This window comes from Stegodyphus dumicola, chromosome 2 (genome assembly GCF_044657685.1).
Source record: "Stegodyphus dumicola isolate Sdum_Otavi_A_Nest chromosome 2, ASM4465768v1".
Classification (NCBI taxonomy): Eukaryota; Metazoa; Arthropoda; class Arachnida; order Araneae; family Eresidae; genus Stegodyphus; species Stegodyphus dumicola.
Window position 1 is genome coordinate 175,611,494 of NC_140769.1, and position 20,496 is coordinate 175,631,989.

The window sequence follows — 20,496 nt, forward strand, 5'->3', positions numbered from 1 at the left end:
CCCGTTCCCTGGATTCGATCCTCGCACCGAACTACCAGTGTTCAGCAAATTCAAATTCACCACTCAACTGCTGGTGAGCTGGCTGAAAATAGGAAATTTACTTGTAAAGTATAAGCATGCTTTAAATGAGGAAAGAGAACCAGCATTAACAATATGAGTGCAGAAGGGAGCGAATTGGTAAAATCATTGTCATAATAATTTTAAAATTTTAAAACTAATTTTTCTGAGAATGCTAACGTTATCAAATGCTACAGAAAATTTCTTAGCAGTTTTAAAAGCCGTTTCCAATTTGGGTCAGTTTGTAAATCGCGCTCATTCAAGTTTAGATTCTTTGTGTATAGATAGATTATTTATAAGCGAATTTTCTCTATGTTAATGTGTCAAAAATAACAGTTATTTCATTTTAAAGTAGACCTAAAACACTATAGTTGTAATATATTAAATATCTAGTGGACATTAATGTATTACTATATTATTAAACATACAAATTTTAAATACATTATATGAAAATATCAAAGTATGTTTCTTTTTGAGAACGAAAATTGATATTGAGAAATGATAAGAATTGAGAAATGATAAAATTTTCAAACCAAACAGTGTACACATTCAACATGAAGCAAAAATTTAATTACAAAATCTTCTGTTATCGGTACTTTTAATCTTCTGTTATCGGTACCGGGTTCAGGAATGTATGTATGCATGTATATGTTGATTTATGCGTTTATGTATGCGTGTATATATGCACGTATGTATGTACATGTATACACACACACATATATACACAGACACGTGCATACGTACTTACATTTCTGAATCCGATCCTGATAACAGAAGAGTACCATATTTTGCTTGAATATTAAGTAACTCTACTTAAAAATTGAAGTTAAAATTTAAAAAATTTCATTTATCATTTGTAGACTACTTTCCATAAATTAGAGAAAATGTTTGGTTAATCGTAAAACTGTACTACTGGGGAAAACGGGGGTTTCTTTCCAAGCAAATCTTGGTGTGAAATATCCATTTTTCTAGTTTAATTCATTTGCAATTTCTAAATAATGGCTGTAATGTCCAAAGTTTCGTCTATAAAATCAAACTAGATAGACGAAATATAAATATCGTTAAGGAGGGCTATTTGCCAGAGAATGAAGGCCTTTGTGAAGTACTTTTTAAGAGAAACTCGCTCAATCGCCTCGTATTATACACGGAGGAAATCCTGAAAATCCTAAACTCAAATCTCGGTAATAAAAATCAATATAATTTTCCTAAAACAGATTTTAAAAAACATTAAAATGTAAAATTGTAATAACTCTCGTACTATAATTTAAGTGCTATATGGTTTTTTGCAATCAGCATATTATTTACAAAATAAATCTACTTACTTTCCCTCTATTTTAAATTCGGCAGACCCGCTGACTCCGTAAACAGAAATTCGAAGTATGTCAGAATCTGACCACTCCCCACGTTTCCAAATAGCGGGGACTGACCGACGACCAGCTTTGCCAGTTTCTGTTATTCTTTTTAAGACTATTTTATAGCTGTAACCTGAGAAAAACAAAAATACTTATTTTAAGTAGTTTCATGAATGATTTATGCTAGTGTACTTTGTACTCTAAATGACAAATAGTTTCTAATGATTTTCATCAACAAGTTGCCCACCTTTGAAGCATTGTTTACTGACATATAATTTTGCCAATCAAGATGACTAATTTCACACATTGTTTCTATTTTCAGTGTTAGAAGAGAAATGAACGATGATACGGTACTTTCTAATTATCCTTCCCCCTCCCTGTTTCAACCTTTGGTAAAACTGTCATGTTTTGGGCGCATTTTCGAGCATACAACAATTTGCTGTAGTCAATACACAAATGAGGCTCACCAGCGGCCGAGCAGTAAAAGCAGCTGAACATTGGTAGTCTGCGCTTCGAGTCCCGAAGAACTAGCTGGTTGCATGGGCGTTTTCGTGTTTTTCCCCATGTGTAAAGTGTATATGAGCCAGTTTCCCTTAAAAGGACCTCCACAGTGCGTCCCTCCGTTTCCGTGTATTGCCTAACGGCGGAGCACGCAATAAGTAAAAAAATACATACATGAACATAACACATGTTTGAGTAAAGATGGATTTATACGCTTTACATTTAGCCACATCTATTGACTGTAAAAGTATAAAGATATGCCATGTACATTTATGTTTTTCTCAATTTTTAGTACTTACGTATTATCGTAAGAACTTTAGTAGGAATCGCCAAAGCTTCAGAATGCACCAAACTCTGCAACCACGCGTATAACAATTATTCAAGAAACCATTCACATGACAAACATGTAATTTCCAACGTCGTCATTTTCGTAAGCGTTCCTTTTGCTGTATTCCAAGTTCCAATGGCTTTTATAGACAAATTATGATTATTTTTCATCTTAAACTCGATTTTAAAATTTATGCTTATAGGATTTTTGCATATTAGAAAAAGAAAGGTGGACTTTCTGCAGGAAACGATCGTGCCTGTACGAGGAACCTGTACCTGTTCGCCCGGGAATTCAATAAAGTTTTGGTTAAAATCTGTACCAAACACAAGGCGATTGCAGGAAAAAGTCACTCGGGAAAAAGCGAACTGAAAACTAAGTCACCATTATTTTGCAATGAGGGGAAAACTAAGGCATGTTTAGAAGTGTCGCCAAGCTGGGAGAGGAAAGTTTTATTAAGACAACCAAAACTTCAGATTAGCGGAAAATTCTGACGATGATTGCGAGAAGATACGCGAAGCTGTTCGTCTGCCCGATAGTAAACATAGAAAAATGTTCAGCAGGTCATTTTCAGGATAGGCTTAAGCTATGGTCAAGTGAAACACTGACTGTGACATAATTGAATAAGAGTTCATATGAGCTTTGGTATGAAAGCAGTATTAAAACACGAGGTGGAACAAATCTACCTAAAAAGAAACGGGGGATGATAATACACGATTTTCCCAGAGGCATTTCGAAAGAAAAAAACCTCCTATCCAAATGACCTCGATGGGCTGAAGCTAGCTTAGCGTCTTACTCTTAACACCTCCCTCAAGAAAGCGCGCTATAATCCCTGCTGGTTACATGAAAATTTAGCTCTTTTTCCCAGTTCCCACTGGCGATACTATTTGGCGAGATTTTTAAGAGTTCCCTTTTTCCCGAGTGACTTTTTTTTGCGCACTACACAAGGTTGTTGTTTTGCCTAATTGTGTGGATTCATTCTCACTTATTTAAATGCTCTATTAAGATTCTATTTTGCTTTTCTAGGATGATTTCACAGCCGAAATGATGCATAACTTTAAAATTTCCAACAAGCGCTTATAAAACAGGCAAAAAATTATTAATCTGGTGGCTATTCTTTTTCATGTAATTTAAATCTGCCACATCAGCATAAGTAAAATCATGAGAATAAAATATGAAAGTACTTCAAATCGATTGATAATAATTGCGAGAGTATACTTGTATTGTCTTATCCTGAAACAGATAATTTTTATTATCATTTGTGCCCTAGTCTGTAGTAATATAAATTATAAAAGCAAATAATACTCATTAATTTAAAAGGAATTTCAACGGGTTACACACTTTTAAATGCTTTCGAAAAAAAGAAGTAAATGTTTTGGAACAAAAACTTCTAGCAGCAACTTATTTGAAATAAGAAATATACTCTTATTATTAGAGTTATTCTTCTTTAAAAATGTTTCATGTAATCAAGCTGTGGATAGTAAGACATGTTTTTGCGCTTTCCTAAATTCTTATTCCATAATTTAAAAATGTTGCGGAATGCGCGGTAATAAAATTTCTAAGTGCTAAATAAGCAACATTATTAATCGGAAACGGAAAAATCGTCAGTCATTACTTCTACAATAAAAGACGACTCCAAACGAATACCCGAAAAAGATGCATATGGTTTTTCATGTTTCTAAAGTTAAATCGTTACTAACGAGGAAAAAAATCTGCTCACGCAGAGATAAATTGCAAAGTCTTTAAATACATCTGTAACAATAAATAAAATAATAAACCAAGATTTAAGGATTAAACAAGCTAAAAAACATAATATTTCCCAGCTTCTGGAGGAATATGGCTCAACGCAGAACTATTTGTTAAATCCTGTATAAAACCTATTTAGCAGGAGTTAAATTGAATTTCATCGAAATCCTTGATTACGCATGTGTTTACCTAAATGACTGCAACAAAAATGGTCTATTTATCATCGAAAATGAAGGGGGTTCGTTACGAAACTAAAAATAACAAGGGGGTTTAAAATCGCCTCAACGTACTATAAATAGAAAGTTTTATGTCCGACATTTACAATTCTTTATCCCAGTGACTTTCAGATAATGAAAGTTCACCAAGACAAAGCAACAAATCATACTTCGAAAAGTACCATTGCATTCCTTGAAAAAATGAAGACTGATACAAGTATACTTTTTCAACGTATTCCTGCGAAGTCCCCTGATATGGACTGTCTATGATATCATTCTAATAGCAAACACACCACGATTGATAAACTCTGGAATGTAGTGAAAGAGGAATGGAAATCAATATCCCTAGAAATTTCGCGAAAAGCACTAAATCTCAATGTAGACTTATGGTCCAGAAAAAAGGCCAGTTAGAACACGGTTCTAAATATTAATTAAACGGCCTCTCAATCCTTCTAAAATATGTAAATACCCTCTTTAAATATGTCGTAGAAATATAACTTTAAATCATAGCAACAAACAATAGTATCATAATTGATTACAATGAACGGAATTTGATAAATGAATAGATTAAACTGAATCAATTCATCACTTATGCAAAACAGAAACGAAGCTTTTTGTTGTCAGTGTCCTAAAACCTAAGCAAAATGTCATGCAGAATAAAAATACTTCTGGCGATAAATCTAATTGAAAAACTTATTTGCCACAGCTGAGATAGCTGAATTTAAAATAATAATAAAGCAACTATTTTGAAAGACAATGAAGCTACATTTAATTCAGGTAAATTTGCGAAGTATGATTGGTCTTTCCTGTTTCTTTATGTCATCACAGAGTTACTTCCGTAATGTGTTTTCGGTCACTGAAATTTTCTTTCTCGGGATTATCGAAACCGACAAATCCCAAGTAAGAAATCTTTGGAATTTTTCCAATCTTAGCAAAAACATACATAAATTTACATATTTTGGATATTATGCAACTGAAGTACATTTCGTTACTAGTCCTCCAATTAGAATTAAGTGCCTCATTTTGCGATGAGAGACCTTAACTCAACAAAAATAACTTTCTGGGGGGGAAGAAATCAGCAGTCTACTCATTTAGTGACAACATAGCAAAAGGAAATATCAAAATTACCGCAATAAGGGGGAGAACCGGCCGTTATTAGAAAATACTTAGAGTCGTTTCCATAATTCCGTTTCATATCCAAATGATAACTCATATAAGCACATCCGTTTCCTGTTTCATTACAGGTATCGCATTGTCCGCTCAAATAAGCATCCCAACTCGAGCACTTGTGAGCAAGCATCTGGCAGTGTCGACGGTTTATGGTTTCTATGAACAACATTGGCGCCCTCATGTGGCTGCAGATCATATCGCGAACACCTGGTGAACAGAAATGAAGACAACATGAGTACAGATATCTGTGTTCTAAAAAATGACATGAAGAAATAAGTTAATAATATAGAAGCAAGTGATTAGTTATACTATAAAAACATAGAAGATGAAATATTTTTCGATATTGTACTTTTGTACGTGTTCTTCAGTGCCATGACGACTAAAATGAAACTACTATGTTACACTGTGAAAATTAGTCCAATTGATTGGCGTAAATACTGTAATTTAATTTTTTCCCTTCACGCAGATCGCTTGATTATAAATATAAAAATATTTCCAGAAGGTCTTTCTATATACAAGGAAGATAAAGTGCAAAATAACTAAATCTGTCTGCATCAATATTTCAGCATTGTTTGAATTACATTCTTTACTAACCAAAGCAAGTAAAATAATCTTCTAGAACATTTTATTTTGAATATTTTTCTCAAAAATTAAAATAGAATAGGTTGACATTATTTTTGAAAAGGTAGTCAATTTTTAGTGTTTGATTATCTTTATCATATAATGCAAAATGAATTTTCGTTGATGAAGTGAGACGTTCAAGTATCTTCTCCAAATAACGAATGTTCATTGCCTTTTAAGTATCTATCATATAAATAAAACTAAATCAGATTATATTCATATCTAGACTGCGTTATTTGTTTACAATAATTTTCTAATACATTTCCAGTAATCAACAGTTTTCATTTCCCAAATGATCCGGAATCTCAAATGCCGCTTCTCTTGATATCTAGAACGGTAACATGCGTCGGTCACCAGATTTCGGCATAACAATTTAGTGGCGCCATCTAGTGCACTACAGATTACTAAAATATTTAATACTTCAAATTAAAGCGCTGAGGCATAAATTAATAGTTTAATTTTTTTAAAGAAGACTAGGAATACTAGAGACAAAATCCAAATGCAATTCTCAAGCGAAACACTCTAATAAACTGTAATTTATTCCATTTTCTTTTATTTTGATTCCCAATTAAGTAAATTTTAGTAATGTTAAAAAATAAGGAATTATCAAATCGAAAGGATCCCTTAAATTGTTAAGTAGATGTAGAAATTTAACATTTTATCCACTTAGCTCTTACGTTACTGATAATCATAAAACTGCAATAAATTTGCTGTATTTTGAGGAACTGGTAAGTATTTTTAAAATTTTCAATGAAAAAAAATATTCCTTATCATTACCGATAAATTATTGTTGATGAATAAATTCTAACACGATATATTAATTATTTTCCAAACGATAAACCTTCCTTATTATTCTTTATTCAGTTATGCAGTTTGCGCTTTTTTTTTTTTAGTCCAAAGGGATTTGAATCCCGAAGGACTATTAGTTTCGTTTTGGCATTTTGCGTCGGACTCATAAATGTCGGTTCACTTTTCAAACTGTTGCCACAAAATGTTAGAGTCCTGCATTATATTTGAAGAAATTAAATAATGAAAAATCTGCATAAATGTATGTATATTTCTCGTATTGTGATAAAACAACGGTACATAGAGTCATCGAATTTTGAATAACGTAATCCTCCAACGAATATGAGCATGTGGAAGACCAAATTTGTTTTATGATCGATTTCCTATTTTTTAAAGTTATTTTTTAAAGTTATTTTTAAAACTTTGACGAATTTTTGATTAACAAACTCAAGGATTTCAAAGCGAGCAATGGCAACGTTGTACAGAAAAAACATTTTTATCTCCAGCGAGGGAGTCTCTGTATCGGAAATTCTAAAGATATGCTCGTTTTAAAACTATTTTGCGATATTGCTGTTGCACTGGATCTTATGGTTTAAGTGCGAGGAACATGATATTTAATAAAGAAAGGTAACACACAAAATGTTAAAAAACGCCCCTTTGGCGTAATTTAAAATCTGAAACATTTCAGATTTTTTTTTTTTTTTTTTTTTTAATTTATTGTATATGTTTAAGGTTTAAAAAAAATGCACTTTTACGTTATACTAGCGCGTTTCGCATTTAAATTATAATCACTATGAAAACATCAGCAGAATTTCACAGAAACATTGTAGTCGCTCTAGAAAAGGATAATTAAATTAAATTTTTATTTTATATCGATATTATATATATATATTACTTTATATTACGTATTATTCCATCGACCGGCCAAGTAGCACGATTTAGCGCCATTTCCTTTAGAATTCTGCAGTAAAGATTGGCGAACGTTCCCACAATTTCTGTCAATGGTCGACGGGGCAATACGCAAGTACCTATTAAAGATTATTCAAGCTCCGTAAAGTAGCTTATTTAACAATTTATGGGGCAATATGGACAATAACAATATGGGATATAAAAGTAACCTCAAAATCTAAAATATCTGAATTTTCAATACACCTTTAATGAGCTAAATAAACTAACTTGAAACATTAGTAAACTCATAACTGCAATGTATATACATATTTAAGATAATTTACATGCGTTTAGTGGATTAAAATTGTAGTGCAAACTTACCTTCTACAACCCCTCGTTCTAATAGTGTTTTCAACGAATTTGAGGCAGTACATTGTGGTTGCACTTCACCACCATTCGGATAAAAATCCACATGGCCAACTGTCTCAACCATTCCAATACCTAAAATGAAATCATTACAAGAAATATAAGTATAAAGAATCAGCAAATTGACGTCTGACAAATGAATTTACTTGAACTATTAATAATAGTGAATAGTCTATTGTATATGAAGATCATAAAAATTCATAATTTACTAAATGCATAATTTTATTAGGACTGCTCTCGCATATATTGATTGCCTCCTCTTATTTCTATATAGCACTGCAAGCAAAAACAATATAAAAAAATTGTTTTTTTTTTAAGTCAATTCCCACTTGGTTCCAATAAACAGGAATAAATAAGTAGGAATTGGCTTTAATATGTGAAAAACTTATTAACATCAAGTGTCATCCATTACAAGTTTAAAAATATGTATTTGAACTTGAGTGGAGGAATAAAAAGTATTTTATTACCAATTGAAAATTTGAACGAGATATAGGAAGAGTGTGAGCTAATAGTAGGAATTTAAAAAAAAAAAAAAAAAAAAAAAAAAAAAAGACCTTGAAAAACAGTGAGATTTGGAAAATCTTAAAAGTAAATTTTTTAAAGCGTTTGAAAGAAAAAATTTCATGCGAAATTGAAAGATTAAACTAGATTTTTACAGAAGCGTGATATAATATGAAATTAATGGCGTTCTTGTAAATTACTGAATGGTTTATGTCTGCTGCACACATATAAATTTCCTAAATTCTAAAATCTATCTAAATACGATACATATTACTCGTATTTCATTTAACTAATGTATACTGCTAACAGAAGTGTTATAGATAAAAAGCATAAAATTTGTAAGATTTATTATTTAAATTAACCAGTTATTTATAATTTCAGCCTTTACTATAAATTCTCCTTTCCGTTTGCTCACCAGAAATGTAAATGAGAATATATTTAAGCTGAGGGAGTGTAAGACACATCTCATTTCGACCTCTCGTAACCACATTTCGTATTTCTTGCCAACTTTGATAAATTTGTAATTCTTTGATTTTGCCTTCCTGTTGCCAACATTTAAATTTGATACGCCAGTTAAGAGTTTTTGAGCCAGCTTAGTTTTAAATTCAGTTGTGTATTTTTGGACAAGTAATCTACGTTTCAAATTTGAATTTGACTGTTACTTTAGTTACATAGCCACAAGCGGTAATTGATTCTGTTAGGGCAAGAAGTGCTTTTATGTTCAATAATTTTTTATATGCAAGAAGTTGTTTTAATAAAAAGATTGTTTGAACCTTTTCAAGAATCTAGTCTGCCTCACTCACACTCATGTTTCTAATTTTAACAATCACACATCAGAAAAAACATTAAAGCATCTATAATTTCAAATGGAACGCAGATCTACTTAAATTAAGATGTATATCCTTCCGACATCATTGCGGTGCCCCCAGTGAGTAAGTATTTATGATCATTTCAAGTTATTGAGGGAAATGGTAATGATAAAAATTGTATTAAAAAAACAAATTATTCAAAACTATACAAAAATTCAATACGTGTTTTCAAATGGACTTCAATTATTAGTTCAGTTACACTGAGATTATGCAACCCTACATACTCTCAAACGATAATTCTTTGAATTTTCTAGCACTGAAGGCAGATTTATATACTGAAAATTGGTTGCCACAGAATTCCGTCATTGAAATTAGGACAAAAATTATATTTCTCCATACTTCTAAAAAGTTGCTATATGAAATTTAAAAACTTTTTCTGTCAAAAGTCACACAGAAGTAGTATCAAATTTTACTCATGAGAAAATATATCGAGAGCAATTGTAATTAAAAGTTACGATTCCAAACGATGTAAAATAAGAACCACTAGTCAGAATGACTTAAAAACACATAATACAGTTAACAAAGGATGAGGGCGCCTGGCGTCTAGCAGAGTTAAGCAGGTGTATGCCCCTCGTCCTCCACTATCCAGCCTTTATTGAAGAATTTAAGAATAATACTAAGATAACGGGATTTTATTTGAAGTTAAAAATACTTCCAAAATACACTGGTAGATGACGTCAAAAAAGAGAATTTGCCGAAGGGATAGGCGCTAGGTCACAAGCAAAATGAATAGCGCGTAGGGAATGGTACTATTCGCCGTGGCCATTTCGCCATCGGGTCGTTTCGCCATCCAGACGTAATGAACGAATGTATTACATTTTGCCGCATTATATTAAGTTGATTTAAACTAACAACTCTGTGTACTTTAATAACTTGATTTGATAAACATTTTATATAAAATATAAAATGTTTAAAATTAGATACACAACTGAATTATTAGAATACACAATTGAATGCACATCCATACTGCAGCGTTACACATGACATACTTGTACACGCATAATTTTAAAATCAGTGATATAACTACTGTTATATCAGATGTTTAGCCCCAATTCTCTTTTGACATAATTTTCCAACTATGTGTAATTTCTTTATATCTCATACTTGTAAATAACTATACATATAAAAAACAACCTTTATTAAGTATAGAAAAGAATTATTAAACTAAATAAATTTAATAATAGTATAATAAGACAAAATAATACACAATCAGGTAAAGAAAAATATGTCTTGACGGCGAAACGGCCACGGTGAAATGGCGACGGCGAAGAGTTAGACCCTCTGCGTACGCTCGCCCTACATCAGTTCCCATTATTCTGCGTGTCAACGCTTCGTCATGACACTCTCCTGAAGAATATTGTTTATTGTATATTATGTTTTTAAATTAAAATTTTCTTCCAGAATGGAGATTGTGTGTTAACTTCTCTCTACCATTATAGTATTTAAGATCTAGTCCAGTGTCTACAAACAAGCCATGGACAAGCAATCTGAAATTCAAAGAAAGTGGTACATTGGACATGAAGCCTGGCAGAGGAACGAAAACAATTGCTTATACTCCAAAGAAAGATACGGCTACAGCATTATAAAAAGAGACGAGCAGTAGTGTGGAAAGCTATAGAAACGGGGATTTGCTCGATCGTTAGGACATGCCTGCCAGCACTGTTAGTAAAATGTTACAAAATATCATGCCCAATTTTCCATACAAATTACACGTATTCAGGAGACCCACCTGCCACAAAGAGAAGCATTCTTCCTACAATTTCTTTCTCGGGTTGGAGCGAACAATGACCGATGACCATGGAACATTTTGTGGATAACGAAGCCTATTTCCGTCTCCAAGGCCCATTTTCAATGCACAAAATCCCAGCGAGCAGGAAATAATTTCCACTGTAACCATTGCCTCTTCATTCTGTTACGATTACAGTGTGTCGCGAGTTCATGGCATTGGTTATCATTGGCCCATTCTTTTCGAGGAGACTTATGATCCCTTTACTTGTCCCTTGACTAATCAAAGATAAGAATCTCGTTGATGCTAATACAACAACTTCCTTCTTGCACTTCATCAGTGCAAGTAGGGAGGTCCCGCTCCTCCATCCTTTGCAAAACCGCTACTGAGTATCCATTTTGGAAATAACAGGTTTAACAGCAGTCATTTTCCAACAGCCTGGCCGCAAATGTTCACCTCACATCAATTGCTGCAAAATCTGCCTTCAAAGTCGTCTCAAAAATGTTGTGTACATTAGTCGGATTGCGAACATGACGCCTGAAGGTAGGCATCCATCCTGATGCATTTGATCTTTTGTGGAGCATACTGTTTTTTGCTTCAACTCGTACAAAAGCACGGCGGACAATCTACTGAACATTTCTTGCGTCAGTTGTTAATGCTAGTTTTGTAATTTTCTTTTTATCATGCTTTCGTAAGTTCTTGTAACTTATTTCACTTGTTTGACAGTAATATCAGCACAAACTCACAAAATTCATCGTGCCATGGAGTTCAAGATTGCGCCTATCGTTGGCAAGAGCCTGGAGCACCATACAGATGACAGTATGACTTTGCTCAGTTCAATCCCTAATTTTGATAGAGAGCACAGCGGGAGGCAAATTTCACTAGTTCACATCTGCGTAGCCGCCGAGGGAGTGCCTTCTAGGATGGACCAATAGGCATCCAATACCTCTGTTATGTCACATGACCTTTCGCGTGCCTTAAGATTTAAGCAAGATGGTTGAAAATATTCTGCTACGGAATTTTCAGTAAAAAATAATTAAAGCATCGTCCATTTCTTCTGAAAATTTTCATTGCAAAGTTAGATAAAATATGAGCAATTGTGAAGTTTTCACTACCTAGTTGAAAGAATTTGAAATAAATACAAACGCATGGATACTCTGCAAAAATATCCATGTGAAATATTACTTAATAAGTGGTAAATGAGATGAAGAAATAAATATATGATAAACATCTGAGCCCAAATGCTATCATTACATAAAACTATGCATATGAGAAAAATATTTACGCTAGTTATACGTGTTATTAGAAGTCAGCACTTTTTATTGTAGTCTACATGAAAAAGATGTTCTATAACAATAGCCAATGCAGAATTTTATTCAAAGTGAATTTTACTAATTTGCATTCGTATACATTTAGTGTGTTAAATTTTTAATAACTGCTCACTCTTAAATTTACTGTCTACACAAGAAATACTCATCAAACAGAATGAATTTACCTTATTCATAACGAATATATTCAATTTATTCACATATAACTTTTAACGATGTATATAATCAGATCATACACAATATGTATTCTGAATCTTACACTTTAAAAATCAAAAGAATGAAAGCTCTGAAATAAGAAAAACTAAAGTCATTGTAACACTTTCAGTCCTTCTCAGCTCAATTAAAAAACGAAACTACACATTTGAGTTCTCTTAATCCACTTAAATGCATAATATTCTAGGCTAATTGTTGCTTGAGTCACTTTCTCGATGTAAAGAGCGATAATATGCCTTGAACATCAATCCAAATATTAATGCGTGTTAAAAATCGCGTAAGTGAAATGTCAGCGATTAATTAAACTCATAAAACGAAAGCAGTACGAGATTTTCTACTATTGCGCCATACATTTATAACTGCGAAACAAATGCAATTAAAACGTAAACAGCATACGCTCACATGCACGAAGATTTAGCTTTACAAGAGCAATAGTAACTCATTGGTCCACTTTCGAAACTCTTCTACCTCTCGAGAGAGCTTTCGGCTCGCCGCATATTTAGAGCCACAAAATTTTATTGTTCACGTACATCCAGGTAAAATTTCAGGTCACTCTGACAAACAGTTCTTGCTTTACAGCATTTTGACATTGAAACATTATTTTAAAATTTATATTCTAGGGTATATGAATATACTTGATTTTAAAATATAATTATAGGTTTAACTTCATATAGATATTTTGGATGATGCATTAATTAGAAAAAACTAAAAAGCCGCAAAACGTTGTTAGAATCTGTTTTGTGCCATTATTTTTGGGTAGAAAGACGTCGTAGTTACAGGATCCATTGAATAATAATCATTTATTGTTGTGCCTGATACTTATCTCAAGAAACTATTCTAAGGTTCATTAAAACAAAAGTACGTTTCTTGTACACAGACAAAAATTATATTTTATTCCCATATCTATAAAGCACCTGAAATGAGAATTAATAGGCTTATGCTATCAGAATTATTAAGTTTAATGCCTTTACTACTTCATTCCTCATGCGCGAAAATCAAGATGAATTTTAAAAAGTCAGGATGAGAGGTGCGCTATCTAGCTGTGGACAATTTCGATTTGTAATATCCAATTCACACTTTAGTGTTGTATTTTTATTACTACTATTCTTGACCCTGTAACTGATGTGTAGATTTGACTTTCATATCTGCAGCATTTTTTGACATATTTGTTAACCTAACTTTGCTAAGTCATCTAAAATAAACAGTCATGTAACATAACATATATGTTCAGAACAGTAGGGATTGGATCATTCAGTTATGGCAAAGCACGCGGGGGCTATCTGCCTAAAGGGAGGGATGCTTTGGTGGAAGACTTTCTGAGGAAAACTGGCTCGTATACACGTTACACATGGGGAAAACCACGAAAACACCCATGCAGCCAGCCCGTTCGCGAGAATCGAACCTCGGACCGAACTACCAGTGTTCAGCGTCTTTACCGCTCGGCCGCTGGTGTGCCTAAGAACAGTTTGGTTTATTTGATTATGACAAAGCACTCATGTGCAATAAGCTTGAGAAGGAATGTCTTCGTGGAGGTCTTTCTAAGTGAAACTGGCTCGCATACACGTCACACATGAAAAAAACCACGAAAACGCCCATGGGTATTCGAACCCTAGCCGTACCATCAGTGTTCAGCGATTTTACCAATCCGCCGCTGGGGGTCCTTATAAGTTCAAAATCATTCAAAAATGACTTGTTACCTGGGTTACTGTTCTAAACGGTACTTCCGGAAAATCCCGTCAACCACAAGAGACGACGCCAAACCAAAAAAACCTATTTACTAAATAAAATAGAAAACGTTCTTTTCTTATTTTTCTTTCGAATTTATTATATTATCATTTATTTGTATTTAATTTTTCATTAAAAATTGCCATTATTTTTTATCAAGGGGATGTGCTGTAAAAGCGATTATTTTCGCTAGGCGCCATTTCGGGGCCATTAACACATTTTTTGAGGCAATTAAAATTCCATAACTTTGGAAATATTCAACAGAATATTTCCAAAGTAGTAGGCAGTAGTAGCAGGCATCTTCTGTAGTAGGCAGGTCCCAAATTTTAATCTTTTTTTTTTTTTTTTTTTTTTTTTTTTTTTTATTTTTTCCCCCGAATATGCGTGATAGAGGGAAAGAAAGGAGTCGGTTACACCAAACCCAGCGTATTTGAAAAAGACTTTTCCATTTCTGGCGAAAACTCGCGTAGTTTGGCGTCTTTTCTTTAATAGGAAAAAATGGTCGACGGGATTTTCCGTAAGTACCTTCTATTTTTTTTCTTGGTATACATTTTTGTCAGCCTAATGTTAAATCTATTTCATTCTCACTACGTTCGCTACATGAGTTATTTAGCTCTCATTTCTTCGTTTATATTTCATCACTATTTCTTTTTCTGGCAATCATTAAAAACTTCATCGGATTTAACTTTGGTATGAAAAAATATTGATTAGAATATTTCTTTCGCTTCATTACACATTCGATTTCCATTGTGTACTTTAATGTCGCCACTGCAACAACAAAGGAACAATTTGGAAGATTGAAACTTAGTGTAGCGCGTTAAGTATAGCTAATCAAATTTCTGATCACCTAAGTATTTCAGGTACTCAATGGCAACCAAAAAATAACTAAAGTAAATGCATATTAATGACAATCAAAACCAGCATTTAAAACAACATGAAGTCACCTTCGTTAAAACCAGAAACAACAAAATAAAAAGATGTGAACTGACGCCAGCGACTACAAAGCTGTTAAAACCAATTTGATGTAATTTATTATTTGTCATGTGCTTTATTAAAACCAATTTGACAATAATTTTAGTATTTGACATGTGCTTTATTAAAACCAATTTGACATGTGTATTTCAAAGAAATCAAATAGGATTCATAATATTAAATTTAAAATGCAGTCACTTATTTCATAAATATATAAGTTAATACGCAGTCAGAAAATAAATTATCCAAATATGTTAATTCTCGCTGAAAAACAATTTTTCTGTATTTTGAACATACTTTCTAGCACAGCTGATTGGAATGCGAAAAGCGTGCTGAAAATACAAGCTGATCGATTGAATCAAAAAGTATTTACTAATTAGAGCACTGTGACTAAAAGATTTCTTAGGAAGAAAAATATTTTCTGAGTGTGGCATGGTACTAACCAGACTAAAGCAGCCAAATATTCTTACCTCCAGCGTCCGTGTGAATAACATCCACGAAAACAGCATCTGATCGATCAAGTTTGCCTCTCGGTGAGATGTTACTGAAGAGATATGTTGCAGGATCCAAACCTGCCAAAAAGTAATTAACATTATTGATTTTCTAGGTAGTTCAATATTTTCCTAGCACAAATTGTAAATTCACCAGTGTTGTAGAGAAAAATGTGGACCCTAGCAGTGATTGTGGTGTAGACCCATAGCGTAAGAAAAACAATTAGATAAATAATTACTTTATAAAAAGCAATCCATATTTGCTTTAAATCAACAAATCTATTACCACGAAAGGAATATATATATATATATAAATTAATGACGACCAGCAGCAGGCCCATAATATAGTACAAGAAAAGCAATTAGAGAAATAATTATGTTATAAGAAATAATGCATATTTTCTTCTAAATTAACAAACCTCTACCACCACATTATATACATATATATATATAAATTAACGATCAAAAGCCCCATAACTGGGTATATTTCACTAAAAAAACATATTTTATAGTGCAAAAAAAATTGTGAAAATAGTTTGTATTGTGAAAAATTGCGAAAGTAATTTCATTTTACTTATTGATTATTTTACCTTGGATTTTAAGATTTTTATGTGTTAATTATTTTACCTCAAGAACATTACGTATAAAAAGGAACTTGCGCTTAAATCTAGACTCTTGAGTTTTTATATAAAAAATGGATACTGTTCTGCTGTCGGGACCGGATACAGAAATGTACAAATGTATACACGTGTATATGTAAGTATGTGCATATATGTATTATTTATATATACACAGACATTCGTACTGGCATATATACATGCAATACATGAACACGCACATCCATACATACATGCACACATTTCTGAATTCAGTCCTGATACATTAAAAAAAAAAAAAGAGCCCAAAACAGCCACTTCAAAAAACTTATGGTAATTTGTACCGTCTTATCCTCCTCTCTCTGCAACCAGTCCCTAGGCGGTGCTGATTTTAAAAGGTCATTTTATTTGTTTGGCATCTCACTTCCCATATTCTTCAAGCTCTGCATTCGAGACTCTTTATGGTCTTGTCACATCTAATGGTGAATTAGAAGCTTTTCCGAGAAACGCGTTTCTGTTAGCACACTGTTTGAACGGCGGTGTCTAGCAACAACAACTGCGTTCAGCGATCGATTGGTTTCGCGTAAATAGCCGTACTTACGCTGAGGAAAATACTACTCCGGCACCTGTGTTTCAAGATTTAGATCTGATCTCTTCCTTAACACCCGTTCATTAATAATTCCAGACCTGTGTGTTAGTTTTGGTTTGATTTGGTTTATGTGATTATAACAAAGCCTCCAGAGCTATCTTCTTAAGAGAGAGATGCCTTTGTGGAGGGCTTTCTAAGAGAAACTGGCACGTGTACACATTACACAAGGAGAAAACCACTAAAACGCCCGTTCTCGATATTCGAATCTCGAACCGAACTACCCGTATTCAGCTACTTTACCGTTCGGCCGTTGGTGGGCCCCGTAAGTTAGCTTCACAACACGATACTTAACAGAAAATAGTGATTCACATAAATAACAGTAATCAAAAGGGGCTTTGGTTTGTATGATGCCCTTCTCAAAGCGAGAAGTTTTCTTTGATAACTAAATTTCCCATTTGTTACATATGGTTTTTATACAGAGTCGTTTTAAAGATCCAAAATCCTTCCATCTTAATTTCAAATTTTATCGTGAATTTACTTGTTTTAACTCAAATATAAAAGGGATTTAAAAGGATTATTTTACTTCTTTAGAGATGAAAATAGATTATATGCTAAGAAAAATTTTAAAGAATTATTTGTTTAATTCTATCCAAAAGAGTGCGTTTTGTTTTTAATTTACACATATATATACGTTAACCATGAGGCCGATTATTATCGGCTAGGATGGTTATAGTGCACTCGTATATTACATTACATTTAAATGCATATCATGTGCAAACACCGTATGCACACGTAGGGAAGCAAATTTATTTAGAAGAAAACTTTCATGAAGAAGAAAAGTATTTCATTTGTCATCAAAAAATATTTGATAAACTCGGTCCTGAAATCTGTGATTTTATCAGAAACCACGTATAAATGTATCTTATATGTTTGTTGCAAGTGACTTCCTTTCTTAAACACACTAATTCACAATATACCAAATTAGACTAAAAGTATTATCCTACTATTTTCAAGCACTCCCACATGTATAGTAACATTACTAATAACTTAATGGCTAAAACATTATGTGCAACTACTAGACATGCTCAGGTGAATAAAGTTTTTATGATCCTGCAGTTGATGTATAAAAATTCTGAATAGCGACTTAGATTAACAACATGAATCCATGATTTATGTAATATACTGAAAGCGTAACCATTTCTGAATAATAGAAACTTCTCTGAAATTTTTTGTTTCTATGGTTCCCAACTTTTTATAATAATACCGAAGCGTTTTAATTTATTTGTATTTATTGACCTCCTGGATAATTTTTTATAATCAAATACTTTAAAATCTTAATAATTCCTCTAAATAGAAGTTACTTTTGAACACTTATTTCATAACAGTGAAATATAATCACCTGTGATACGCTGTAAACCTTTTACTCGTTCACCAACATGTCCTGCAACATGAGAGCCCAAACTATGTCCTATCAGGTGAAATTTACTCGGCTTGGCTCCAAACTGATTCTGAAATGTAAAGAAAGATTAAGAGAAAATAAATTAAACTTGAAGCTGCTCACAGTATTATGTATGCAATACAACTGTTATTCAATTATTTCGGAATTGATAGCTTAAAAATTTCTTAGCTGTAAATTTTTGCAGTCAAACTAGAAAATAGCATAACCTACTGAATTCTGGTACGGTGCGAAAACATCCTCATTAAAACACCCTGTTTTTCGTAAACTTTCATAATAAGAATTTTAATGGCTGTAAGTCTTTCTGAGATAAAACTAATATTCTTAAACAAAAATAGAGTTTACAAAAGACGATTAAAAAAATAATGTTTTCAACAGTAGCAGAAATAACGAATTTGATTTGTAGTTTGATTATAAGATACCGTGACCGCCAGTATGTAAAAAATTTGAGAAAGTATTCCAAAGCTAAGGCACTGGTTTTGTTTGAGACGACTGTTTGAGATAATATAAGCTCAATGTGTGCATTTACTTTTTTCCTTCGCTGAGACAGTGAAATAACCGATAAGAACTACGCAGGTTATCTAAAAACCACATGTTTGAAACAATTTCACCATCTAGCTTCAAATATTTAAATTATAAAAGGAAATACTTGAATATATATCAGTATCAGAAAAAAAATATTTTGAGCAAAGCAGTAATACTTGAGAGTTATTTGAAAAGGCAAATTAGAGCAAAGCATTTTATTTTCCAAACGTGGTCCATAAATTTAATTTGCTTAGTGTATATATTAAAAAGGGAAGGAATTTCTCTTCAAATTGCCAAAATAAATTAAAACAGGCAACTTTTGTATTTTTAAAGATCATTTACTCGGTATTACAAACAATTTTATTTTACGTTTAATTTCATTATTCAAAACCATAGTGTTCATTAACTAAATTTACTAATACCCACTAATTAATAAACACTACATTCTAAAACTTAATGTGAAGCTAATATTTAAAAAAAAATAGTAGTCTTGGGTTATCGTGAAAGAAAATCGCCTATCCTGAAACGAACCAACAAGCAGAAAAAGCGCGGCAAAAAAATTTGAAAAGGCAACGGAAAAGAGGATCTTTTCGGTTATATGACAACCACCAGCCAAATAATTTACTCTTACATGAGCGAAATTGATGCTTTCAGCGAAAAACCAATTTAATTATTAGCCCGTTTCGATTTGAGAAAAAACTTCCGACATTCTTGTTGTTTCTACAATTAATGTTAGTACGTCTTCAAAAGGGTTCTCTTTCCTTCCGATTCCTTCTTAACGACTGGAAATTATACAGAGTCGCGCACAGTATTTTTTCAGAAAAAAGGGTATTTTATCTCATGACTGAATATAAAAATGATCATTGAAATGCAGCTACATATTAATGATGAACGCATGTAGAGATACAGCGTTAAAAAGTTTCAAGAAAAATAAAGCCACTCGTTTTAGAAACTGGTTCTATAATTCCCGACTACCAGTTACAAAAGCGTTATGGTTTACTTATTTAAGGGCAGAGCTCCCGTTCATTAAACGTTCAAAACGAATAAAAAATTAGCGAAACAGCTGATATAATTCTATTCATAAATGTGCAAAACGGTTGCTGATTGGTAAAGTTACGTTGTCTGAGCGAGATGTGAAGAAAAGCTGGTTTTTGAATAAACAATCAACTTCAGCGTTAGTCGCAGAGGAGACTATTTTCTTCCATGGTGGCGGCTGCTTCATAAAAATACATAAAAATTATCATGGAAGAGGTTGGAAAAAGGACTTACAATTAATATTTTTAATACTTCAGAGATCTCTTCACCAACTTGCTGTGTGTTTCCAGCTGCTCTAGTATAAGGTATGAAATTCCCGTAACTCCAGTCGACAATTATCACATTGAGGTCATCCAATAAAAGAAATTCATCTTTCATAGCCT

The 20,496-nt window shown here is 32.8% G+C and overlaps 1 protein-coding gene across 1 annotated transcript in view; it reads right to left on the reverse strand.

Moving 5' to 3' along the window:
- LOC118186974 (uncharacterized) overlaps window positions 1–20,496 on the reverse strand; it is a 173,883-nt gene that overhangs the window by 72,420 nt on the left and 80,967 nt on the right. The window contains exons 12-16 of the mRNA XM_085810247.1: window positions 20,348–20,494; window positions 18,497–18,605; window positions 15,892–15,993; window positions 8,043–8,162; window positions 5,325–5,573 (exon numbers count right to left, since the gene is read on the reverse strand). Coding sequence (XP_085666373.1) covers window positions 5,325–5,573; window positions 8,043–8,162; window positions 15,892–15,993; window positions 18,497–18,605; window positions 20,348–20,494 — 727 coding nt within the window. The remainder of the gene's footprint in view (window positions 1–5,324; window positions 5,574–8,042; window positions 8,163–15,891; window positions 15,994–18,496; window positions 18,606–20,347; window positions 20,495–20,496) is intronic.